We start from the raw sequence: 12,244 nt of genomic DNA, 5'->3' as shown, positions 1-12,244 counted from the left end.
TTCTACACAAAGCAGTGAAAACTCCTTTGACTCTATCGCTAACCATTTCTGCGCCATTAAATGCATTTTATGTGACAGTCATCCCAGTGATGGATCTTTCTGAATTTCACCTTTTGTCAAATACCACAAAAACTAAATGTTACCAAGAAGAGGATCATTACTTTACGTGAGGAAATTAAACATCTGGATGAGCGTCTAATTTTGAATAAGGACGCCTCACGTTTAACCGCATTTGTTGATGCCACTGTAATGGAGCGTTTATGGATCTTGAGCATTTTCCCACCTTACGGCATTCTGAACCAAAATACAGATGTTATCAGCTCTACCCCAGGCGGGAGTGACTGGAGTGTGATTGGATCCAGGAGGAGGACGTGACCCGCACCCCCAGTGTTATCTTTTTTTCTCTCGCAGCATTGTGATATTAAAATCTCAAATCGTTTTGAGCCACTGTCCCCGCTGTCTTCCTCAGTGCGTACGGACACCGGGTACGCAGATGCTGTAGCTTCTACACTGACGCTGTCTTGCTCAGCGCGTACGGACACCTGGTACGCAGATGCTGTAGCTTCTACACTGACGCTGTCTTCCTCAGGGCGCTGACGACCACCACCACTACTGGCTACACTATGGGCTCCGATTTATTAAAACATACAGTGGGGCAAAAAAGTATTTAGTCAGCCACCAATTGTGCAAGTTCTCCCACTTAAAAAGATGAGAGAGGCCTGTAATTTTCATTATAGGTACACTTCAACTATGACAGACAAACTGAGAAAAAAAAAAATCCAGAAAATCACATTGTAGGATTTTTTATGAATTTATTTGCAAATTATGGTGGAAAATAAGTATTTGGTCACCTACAAACAAGCAAGATTTCTGGCTCTCACAGACCTGTAACTTCTTCTTTGAGGCTCCTCTATCCTCCACTCGTTACCTGTATTAATGGCACCTGTTTGAACTTGTTATCAGTATAAAAGACACCTGTCCACAACCTCAAACAGTCACACTCCAAACTCCACTATGGCCAAGACCAAAGAGCTGTCAAAGGACACCAGAAACAAAATTGTAGACCTGCACCAGGCTGGGAAGACTGAATCTGCAATAGGTAAGCAGCTTGGTTTGAAGAAATCAACTGTGGGAGCAATTATTAGGAAATGGAAGACATACAAGACCACTGATAATCTCCCTCGATCTGGGGCTCCACGCAAGATCTCACCCCGTGGGGTCAAAATGATCACAAGAACGGTGAGCAAAAATCCCAGAACCACACGGGGGGACCTAGTGAATGACCTGCAGAGAGCTGGGACCAAAGTAACAAAGCCTACCATCAGTAACACACTACGCCGCCAGGGACTCAAATCCTGCAGTGCCAGACGTGTCCCCCTGCTTAGGCCAGTACATGTCCAGGCCCGTCTGAAGTTTGCTAGAGAGCATTTGGATGATCCAGAAGAAGATTGGGAGAATGTCATATGGTCAGATGAAACCAAAATAGAACTTTTTGGTAACTCAACTCGTCGTGTTTGGAGGACAAAGAAGGCTGAGTTGCATCCAAAGAACACCATACCTACTGTGAAGCATGGGGGTGGAAACATCATGCTTTGGGGCAGATTTTCTGCAAAGGGACCAGGACGACTGATCCGTGTAAAGGAAAGAATGAATGGGGCCATGTATCGTGAGATTTTGAGTGAAAAAAAGTGTTGTTTTTTTCTCAGTTTGTCTGTCAGTTGAAGTGTACCTATGATGAAAATTACAGGCCTCTCTCATCTTTTTAAGTGGGAAAACTTTTGGTGGCTGACTAAATACTTTTTTGCCCCACTGTATGCCATTATCAGTAATGTACTGTCTGATAGATAATGTACTGTTTGATAGATAATGTACTGTCTGATAGTACATTATCTTTCAGGCAGTACATGATCAAGACAGATAATGTTCTTTCTGATAGATAATATACTATCAGACAGGTAATGTATTGTTTGATAGTACATTATCTATCAGACAGTACATTATCTATCAAACAATACATTACCTGTCTGATAGATAATGTACTATCAGACAGTATGTTATCTATCAGACAGGTAATGTATTGTTTGATAGTACATTATCTATCAGACAGTACATTATCTATCAGACAGTACATTATCTATCAAACAATACATTACCTGTCTGATAGATAATGTACTGTCTGATAGATAATGTACTGTTTGATAGATAACATACTGTCTGATAGATAATGTACTGTTTGATAGATTACTATCAGACAGTACATTATCTATCAGACAGATAATGTATTGTTTGATAGTATATTATCTATCAGATAATATACTGTCTGATAATATACTGTACTGTCTGATAGATAATATACTATCTATCAGACAGTACAGTACCTTGAGCGGAGCGACTCAAGTGCATTACAATTAGGATGAGGCTGAAACCGCTACAGTAGGAGTAACAAACCAAACAGCAGGTAGCCTAGTGGCTAGAGCGTTGGACTAGTAACCGCAAGGTTGCAAGATCAACTCCCTGAGCTGACAAGGTAAAAAAACTGTCATTCTGCCCCTGAACAGTTCAGTTAACCCACTGTTCCTAGGCTGTCAATGAAAATAAGAATTTGTTCTTAACTGACTTGCCTAGTTAAATAAAGGTTAAAAATAACAAATACACTTCTGCAAAACAAATGAGTTACTCACCATAGAAATGCAGCAGAGGAACTCAATTCATCACCCCATATAATCAGATTTACTTCCCAGCTAACAAGTCTAGGGAGCGAGAACGTTTTTCTAATGTTTCAGCGTCCAGTTTTCCGTTAGTTAATTCAATCTGTTAGCAAAAACCTTCCGATCACCTGTTTAGCATGTTTTGTTGTTAGTTAAGAGAACATTCCCTTAATGTCAAACAGAACATACCCAGAACGTGGTTGCCTGGTTCTCATAATATACAATATTAACGTTCTAGACACGTTTCATGGGAACGTTGCAAGAACATTCATGTTTCCTGTAGGTTAGGAGAATATTCCCTTAATGTCAAACAGAGCATACCCAGAACGTGGCTGCCTGGTTCTCATAATATACAATATTAATGTTCTAGACACGTTTCATGGGAACGTTGCAAGAACATTCATGTTTCCTGTAGGTTAGGAGAATATTCCATCAACATCAAAACAACGATACACAGCACTCATACACACAGTGGCATGCCATGAATTTGTTCTTAACTGACTTGGCTAGTTAAATAATGGTAAAAAAAATTAAAACATCAAATAAAATGTCAGAGTTTATGTAATATTTGGCATAGCCCATAGACTTCCACTTTCAAAGTACAGCAAAAAAAAAATAACCTCAGTTTTGCATTTTTAAGAAAATATGAAAATGTGCATACAACAATATGCATGTGATGCATTCTACAATCACAGAAAGCTACAGCCATGAACGGTATGCGATCCAACCACTGTAATGCATTTTAGTTTAGGCGCCATTTAGCGGCAATAGATGTAATTAAAAACACGTCAGTCGACCGACATATTAAAATAACGCAAATAAACATTTAATGTCTTGTATGAACTGTGTAATTTTAAATATGTTCAACGAATTGTATATTTTCGATTTTACAACGGAAATTCTACAAACTTCTGTACTCTGAGCCGTTACTATTAGACAGGCAGAGTCATGACTACCTACTTCTCGGGTCCTCCTTCTGCCCTTAAATGAATGTCGCTGACGACATTACGTTCTCTTTTACCCACTGCCAGAGAGGAGTTTGGGTGGGTTTCTACATCTCAGCAAATAATCTGTCGAATTTATCAAACATCGTTTGTTGAAAATTCACCACAATCACTTTATCATCATGAATAGTAACGTTTCTTTCATGTTTGATAAATATTGCAGAACTTTAGGTCCACCCCATCCATCGATAATCTACAATGGCCGAGGAAGGGTAAGCGTGACTGTTGTACTCTAGCTCCTGAACCAAGGCTAGCTAGCCAACAAATGTGAACTTTTCAACGTTTAATTGCGTGTCAAGTGGTGCTGTGTTAAAAAAATATAATTTCCACGCTTCTACTTGCACTTCTAATAGTCTTGACAACACTATGGCATATCCCGTACCTGAAGTCCCCCAAGCTAACGTTATCTAGCTAGCTGTAATGCTAGTTAATGCATGCGTTTTAGTCCGGTGGCTGCAACCAAGTAACTATGTGAATATAGCTGCAATGCTAACGGAGTAACTAGATAGTCCCGGCGCTTGTGTGATGATTTACTTTCTTTAGTCGGATACCCCTTCACTCTAAATTATGAGTGAGATCCCCTGTCTGACACGCCGGGAGATTGCGCACATTCAACCCGGTGGACTAGCGTCTTTACCGGTCAGTTGTAGCCAACTAACTCTTCTACCCCCTCTCCCATCCCACGCGTCTCCCCATTTCCTCTCCGGTCTGCCCCCTTTCTCCCACCTCGTCGTCCGTGTCCTGTTCCCCTCAGCATCGCTGCCGGAGGTGTGATGGATGTCAACACCGCTCTACCTGAGGTGCTCAAGACCGCCCTCATCCACGACGGTCTGGCCCGCGGTATCCGTGAGGCCGCCAAGGCGCTGGACAAGTGAGTCTGAACATTTCCTGTCATTGTATGTGTCCTAAATGGCACCCCTTTCATTCCATGTGTAATGACAGACCAGAAATTGATTGTATTTTTCCCTGTTGTGTTCTATTAGCTAGCAAAGTGTGGTGAAGTATGGCTGATAGTTTAGCTGCCTTTGTTACCCAAAATCCAAACTCTGTCCCAAATGGTACCCTATTCCCTAGCTACTGCCCTACTTTTGAAAGGAGTGTTCTACATACTAGGTAATAGGGTGTCATTTGGGAGGTAAACACTAGTGATTGGGGGGGGGGGGGTAGATGCGGTTACATTTTAGGATATTTTCGGCACTGTATCGTTTTGACAACATCGTAACGTTTGTGCTGTGGTCGGCTGTACCAGCACCAGAACTTTTCTTTCATAGCTTGTTGCTTTCTTTTAGAAATAGGGAGCCAATTTGTTTTCAGCACTTATTTCCATGACTGATCAAAATGTGTTGTCATGGCTCCTGTCGCTCTGCAATATGTCTGGAACATCAAATCGTTATAGTCACAATACGTAATATATCGGCACCTAGATATCGTGAGGTCCCTGGTAATTCCCAGCCCTCGCACACTAAAGTAGTTACCTAGTTATATTCCGTATGTTGCCTAGTTATATTCCGTATGTTGCCTAGTTATATTCCGTATGTTAACTGAGACTCACTCTCCCGTCCTCTCCTGTGTCCAGGCGTCAGGCCCACCTCTGCGTTCTTGCTGCCAACTGTGACGAGCCCATGTACGTCAAGCTGGTGGAAGCCCTCTGCGCTGAGCATCAGATTAACCTCATCAAGGTATAAATGGTGTGTGGGAGGAGACATGTACAGGTTACACCAATGGGAAAGCAGAAACCGGTGCATCTTTACAAGTTGAGAGAAAGTAGGCTGTTTTGACCTGTGGGAACCACTGAAAAGTAAAGTGTTGCTATGTGATGGTGTTGAATGAGGGTGGAGGTTATTCTGCTCCCTATCCTCTAGTGCACTACTTTTGACCAGAGCCCCTATGGACCCTGGTCAACACTTAGTGCACTATATAGGTTTCTGTTTGAGACACAACCACTTAAGTCTTGCTACTGGGATGTAGCACAGCTCTTCACCTGTATTGAATCCTTCCATTCTTTTCTCCTGTCTTCACCTCTCTCTCCTCCTCCTGCCTCTTCCCTGTCCACCAGGTCGATGACAACAAGAAGCTTGGCGAGTGGGTCGGTTTGTGTAAAATCGACCGCGAGGGCAAACCCCGTAAGGTGGTGGGCTGCAGCTGTGTTGTAATCAAGGTATATAAAATATAAACCACTGGCCTGTACATCTTCTGGAAACGCCTGGGGGAAACTGTATTTATGGAGGGCTTGGAATGTTCCTCGTGGTGTACAGAGTTATGAGGGTTGAATGGGCCAGTCAAGTGCAGGTGCTGTGCTGTCAGTGCCATGCAGCTGTTTGTCCTATACAACTGGCCAGAGTGTGTCTGCCAGATTACGAGCCCCTACACCTCACTGTCGTGTCTGGGGTCCCAATTAATGGCTACATTGACCATTTTATTAGTTACTTCACCATACTGACCACAATGCTTGACTTTATCCACATTTTGTTACATTACAGCCTTATTCTAAAATGTATTAAATTATTTTTCCCCCCATCAATCTACACACAATACCCCATAATAACAAAGCAAAGGCAGATTTTTGCAAATGTATTATAATATCACATTTACATAAGTATTCAGACCCTTTACTCAGTACTTAATTGAATCACCTTTGGCAGTGATTTAAAGCCTAGAGTCTTCTTGGGTATGATGCTACAAGCTTGTCACGCTTGTATTTGGCGAGTTTCTCCCATTCTTCTCTGCAGATCCTCTTAAGCTCTGACGGGTTGGATGCAAGTCAGAGCTCTGCCTGGGCCACTTAAGGACATTCAGAGACTTGTCCCGAAGCTTAGGGTCATTGTCCTGTTGGAAGGTGAACCTTCGCCCCAGTTTTAGGTCCTGAGCGCTCTGGAGCAGGTTTTCATCAAGGATCTCTCTGTACTTTGCTCCGTTCATCTTTCCCTCGATCCTGACTAGTCTCCCTGCCGCTGAAAAACACCCCCACAGCATAATTCTTCACCGTAGGGATGGTGCCAGGTTTCCTCCAGGCATGAAGCTTGGCATTCAGGCCAAAGAGTTCAATCTTGGTTTCATCAGATCAGAGAATCTTGTTTCTCATGGTCTGAGAGTCTTTAGGTGCCTTTTGGTAAACTCCAAGATGGCTGTCATGTGCCTTTTACTGAGTGGCTTCCGTCTGGCCACTCTACCGTAAAGGCCTGATTGGTGGAGTGCTGTAGAGATGGTTGTCCTTCTGGAAGGTTCTCCTATCTTCACAGATGAGCTCTGTTAGAAGGACCATCGGGTACTTGGTCACCTCCCTGACCAAGACCCTTCTCCCCCGATTACTCAGTTTGGCTGGGCAGCCAGCTCTAGGAAGAGTCTTGGTGTTTCTAAACTTCTTCCATTTAAGAATGATGGAGGCCACTGTGTTCTTGGTACCCTTCCCAAGATCTGTGCCTCGACACAATCCTGTCTCGGAGCTCCACGGACAATTCCTTCAACCTCATGGCTTGGTTTTTTGCTCTGACATGCACTGTCAACTGTGGGACCTTATATAGACAGATGTGTGCCTTTCCAAATCATGTCCAATCGATTGAATTTACCAGGTGGACTCCAATCAAGTTGTAGAAACATCTCAAGGATGATCAATGGAAACAGGATGTGCCTGAGCTCAATTTTGAGTATCCTAGCAAAGGGTCTGAATATTTCTGTTTAATTTTTTTTTTTTTTTTTTAATTTCTCAACCTATTTTTGCTTTGTCATTATGGGGTATTGTTTGTAGATGAGAAATCTATTTTTACAATAGGGATGTAACAATACATAATGTCTCAAGTGGGCTGAATACTTTTGTAATGCAGTGCATGTACCTCCTAATGGGACCCTATTCCCTATATAGAGAATAGTGTCATTTGGAACTGAACGGTCTTGTAGCTAGCCCCTGTATCACACTTCATTTATAAATCCTCCCTCCCTAGGACTATGGCAAGGAGTCTCAAGCCAAGGATGTGATTGAGGAGTACTTCAAGGCCAAGAAATGAGCTGTCCATTTCAATAAATGCTTGTGGAAATACCTTTTCTTTCTGGAGTTTTATTAAAGGAAAGGTTCATCCATTTATTTTTGTGCATGTCTTGAGTGTTCTATCGATTTTCCCTGGGTCGTTTTAATGTGTATCTAATCAAAGACATCTTATCATATACATGCCAGATTTCAATATTATCTGATGTCATAACTCGAATGAGCCATTAATCATATTTTTTGCGGTGTTCTTATATTGAATGTGTAATTTAACGTAAAATCCAGCACGGTTTGTCTTTTTAGTCCAGGGTGCATAACATGGTTCCGTTACCAGAGATATTACAGAAAGGAGATGGGAATGTATGACGCCTCAACCAGCAGACTGTCGACCAATCGCGTGTACGTCGTTATGCTGCATCGCGTGGTTGCTAAGCTAATTGTCATGCCTTGTCAACGTCGGTGTATGTAAAGAGGACACCAAACGCGATCACGACACGCAGGTTAAAATATCAAAACAAACTCTGAACCAATGGCATTAATTTGGGGACAGGTCGAAAAGCATTAAACATGTATGGTAATTTAGCTAGTTAGCTTGCACTTGCTAGCTAACGTTCATTTGTCCTATTTAGCTAGCTTGCTGTTGCTAGCTAATTTGTCCTGGGATATGAACATTGAGTTATTTTACCTGAAATGCACAAGGATCTCTACTCCGACAATTAATCCACACATAAAACAGGCAACCTAATCGTTTCTAGTCATCTCTCCTCTTTCCAGGCTTTTTCATCGTTTAAATTATATGGTGATCGCATCTAAACTTTCATAGTATTACCATGACAACCGGCAAAACATTTTGTCTTTCAATCACCTGCTTCTATAAATCAATGAGGAGATGGCACGTGGGTACCTGCTTCTATAAACTAATGAGGAGATGACTTTCAGCGCAATCTGCGTCAGAAATAGGAACGACTTCTATTTTAGCCCTTGGCGTCGCAAGGCGCGAGAAAGCAGTGTGCGTGCAATAATTGAATAACATGGATTTCTAAATTTATTTTGCGACGCTCAGGCACTCGACGTGTCCAGTTAAAAGACCGAAAAGGTTTATCTTGTGAATATTGGTAGCCCAGTAGGAAGTTACCATGAAAGGAAATTAATCTGAAAATGGATTAGCATACAGAAACAGTTTGTGGACCTGCCCTCTTTGATTTATACCTGTCACCCCCACTCCGCCTCTCAGGTAGATGGTTAGGGGTTCGATGGCTATATCAAACAGGAGAGGACTCAGCGGACAGCCCTGACAATTTCCTCTATGCAGGGAGAAGTACTGTGAGAGAGGGTGCTGTTAGTATGAACAGATGCTTGAGGAGCTGAATACAGGACCTTTATCCAAGAGACCAAAGTAGTGTCAAAATCTACATCTTTCAGTGCTGTAAGAAGCAATTCAATACGGGCAACAACAAAGCTTTCTGGGAATCCAGAGAGATCATGGCTTCTGGAATAGGGGAAGAGTTTGGGTAAAGATTTTTTTTTTTAGGCATAACCACAGCTAATCGGACAGCCAGAGCCTTAGTAAGTATCTTTATAGTCACAGCAAAACGAGGACTGATATTACAGTGTGTGACATGGTTGGAGTAACTCCTGTTTGAGTGCCTCATTATAGATGTTGCGTAATAAAAGGTGCCATTTTATAATCTTTTGTAAAACTGAATTGGGTAACTATCGGCACCCGGTGCCTTAGCGCTTTTCATAGTTTTTTATTTTATTGGTCCATCTGCTACAAGAGAGGTGGTATTCTGAAGATCCGATTGGTTTTCCGGATCAAGTGCAGGAATCACAAGGGTGGTAAAAAAAAACAAAATGGCGGCGTTAGAGTGCTACCATCTACTTCTGATGAGTAAAGGTCCACGTAAATCTTTTTATTTTATTTTTAATTGATCATTAATCAACTTTTTGTCTGAGGTGGTCTCACTTGCTGAGGTTGTGATTCCAGGTATTAGAGCCAGACGTTGACGATTGACTCAATTGATGGCGTGTGAAGTTTACTGGCCCGTTCTCCATATTCATTGTGGTTTGGTCTGGATTTGAAGTGGCGGTGCTCTGCTAAACCGGTTTGAAAGAGTCAAATTCAGTCTGTAATGTGATTCTCTCCTTATTATGTGATTCTGTGTGTGATTCTCTCCTTATTATGTGATTCTCTGTGTGATTCTCTCCTTATTATGTGATTCTCTGTGTGATTCTCTCCTTATTATGTGATTCTCTGTGTGATTCTCTCCTTATGTGATTCTCTCCTTATGTGATTCTCTGTGTGATTCTCTCCTTATTATGTGATTCTCTGTGTGATTCTCTCCTTATTGTGTGATTCTCTGTGTGATTCTCTCCTTATTGTGTGATTCTCTGTGTGATTCTCTCCTTATTGTGTGATTCTCTCCTTATTGTGTGATTCTCTGTGTGATTCTCTCCTTATTATGTGATTCTCTGTGTGATTCTCTCCTTATTATGTGATTCTCTGTGTGATTCTCTCCTTATGTGATTCTCTGTGTGATTCTCTCCTTATGTGATTCTCTGTGTGATTCTCTCATTATGTGATTCTCTGTGTGATTCTCTCCTTATTGTGTGATTCTCTGTGTGATTCTCTCCTTATTGTGTGATTCTCTGTGTGATTCTCTCCTTATTGTGTGATTCTCTGTGTGATTCTCTCCTTATTGTGTGATTCTCTGTGTGATTCTCTCCTTATTGTGTGATTCTCTCCTTATTGTGTGATTCTCTGTGTGATTCTCTCCTTATTGTGTGATTCTCTCCTTATTGTGTGATTCTCTCCTTATTGTGTGATTCTCTCCTTATTGTGTGATTCTCTCCTTATTGTGTGATTCTCTGTGATTCTCTCCTTATTGTGTGATTCTCTCCTTATTGTGTGATTCTCTCCTTATTATGTGATTCTATGTGATTCTCTGTGTGATTCTCTCCTTATTGTGTGATTCTCTGTGTGATTCTCTCCTTATTGTGTGATTCTCTGTGTGATTCTCTCCTTATTGTGTGATTCTATCCTTATTGTGTGATTCTCTCCTTATTGTGTGATTCTCTCCTTATTGTGTGATTCTCTCCTTATTATGTGATTCTCTGTGTGATTCTCTCCTTGTGTGATTCTCTCCTTGTGTGAATCTCTCCTTGTGTGAATCTCTCCTTGTGTGATTCTCTCCTTGTGTGATTCTCTCCTTGTGTGATTCTCTCCTTGTGTGATTCTCTCCTTGTGTGATTCTCTCCTTGTGTGATTCTCTCCTTATTATGTGATTCTCTGTGTGATTCTCTCCTTATGTGATTCTCTGTGTGATTCTCTCCTTATGTGATTCTGTGTGATTCTCTCCTTATGTGATTCTCTCCTTATTATGTGATTCTCTGTGTGATTCTCTCCTTATTATGTGATTCTCTGTGTGATTCTCTCCTTATTATCTGCAGATGGCGAGGTTGAGTGCCTCTCATCAATGCCGTTTTATAAGATTCGTAAATTCTGTAAGACGCTCTGACCTCTTATTCACGCGGCATTATATGATATGATCTGGGCCACGTACAGTAGGTTTTCAGCTTTCAGCGCTTCCCACAGGGTGCACGTACTTGCCTCTGTTAGCCGATTGACCTCGAGGATAAAATCTATTTGGGATGATGTATAAAGTGTTAAATTCTTCATCTGAGAAGAGACGTGGATAACACCATTACCCCTGGGATGACCTCATGATAACACCATTACCCCTGGGATGCGGTCTGAGATGACCTCATGATAACACCATTACCCCTGAGATGACCTCATGATAACACCATTACCCCTGGGCTGTGGTCTGAGATGACCTCATGATAACACCATTACCCCTGAGATGACCTCATGATAACACCATTACCCCTGGGATGACCTCATGATAACACCATTACCCCTGGGCTGTGGTCTGAGATGACCTCATGATAACACCATTACCCCTGGGATGACCTCATGATAACACCATTACCCCTGGGCTGTGGTCTGAGATGACCTCATGATAACACCATTACCCCTGGGCTGTGGTCTGAGATGACCTCATGATAACACCATTACCCCTGAGATGTGGTCTGAGATGACCTCATGATAACACCATTACCCCTGGGATGTGGTCTGAGATGACCTCATGATAGTACCATTACCCCTGAGACGACCTCATGATAACACCATTACCCCTGGGATGTGTTCTGAGATGACCTCATGATAACACCATTACCCCTGGGCTGTGGTCTGAGATGACCTCATGATAACACCATTACCCCTGGGATGTGGTCTGAGATGACCTCATGATAACACCATTACACCTGAGATGACCTCATGATAACACCATTACCCCTGAGATGACCTCATGATAACACCTTTACCCCTGGGCTGTGGTCTGAGATGACCTCATGATAACACCATCACCCCTGAGATGACCTCATGATAACACCATTACCCCTGAGATGACCTCATGATAACACCATTACCCCTGGGATGTGGTCTGAGATGACCTCATGATAACACCATTACCCCTGGGATGTGGTCTGAG

The 12,244-nt window shown here is 42.2% G+C and overlaps 1 protein-coding gene and 1 non-coding gene across 2 annotated transcripts; both read left to right on the top strand.

Annotated features, from left to right (window-relative positions):
* Positions 1-3,693: 3,693 nt before the first annotated feature.
* rps12 (ribosomal protein S12) lies at positions 3,694-7,745 on the top strand. The gene is made up of 6 exons (XM_055885636.1): positions 3,694-3,751; positions 3,876-3,924; positions 4,467-4,583; positions 5,289-5,391; positions 5,769-5,870; positions 7,651-7,745. Exons 2-6 carry the CDS (start codon positions 3,911-3,913, stop codon positions 7,711-7,713), a joined length of 399 nt encoding a protein of 132 aa, XP_055741611.1. The 5' UTR covers positions 3,694-3,751; positions 3,876-3,910; the 3' UTR covers positions 7,714-7,745.
* Positions 4,229-4,306, top strand: LOC129825734 (small nucleolar RNA SNORD101). The gene has a single exon (XR_008754934.1). It is a non-coding gene; the product is annotated as a small nucleolar RNA SNORD101 (small nucleolar RNA).
* Positions 7,746-12,244: the final 4,499 nt, after the last annotated feature.

Source organism: Salvelinus fontinalis, chromosome 27 (genome assembly GCF_029448725.1).
Source record: "Salvelinus fontinalis isolate EN_2023a chromosome 27, ASM2944872v1, whole genome shotgun sequence".
In the NCBI taxonomy this organism is placed as follows: Eukaryota; Metazoa; Chordata; class Actinopteri; order Salmoniformes; family Salmonidae; genus Salvelinus; species Salvelinus fontinalis.
The sequence above is the reverse complement of the archived record's forward strand: the minus strand, read 5'-3'. Positions and strand labels throughout refer to the sequence as shown.

Coding starts and splice junctions, on each gene's coding strand:
- rps12 (XM_055885636.1), top strand. Junction 5,392..5,768: donor ATCAGATTAACCTCATCAAG/GTATAAATGGTG, acceptor CCTGTCCACCAG/GTCGATGACAACAAGAAGCT. Junction 5,871..7,650: donor GCAGCTGTGTTGTAATCAAG/GTATATAAAATA, acceptor CTCCCTCCCTAG/GACTATGGCAAGGAGTCTCA.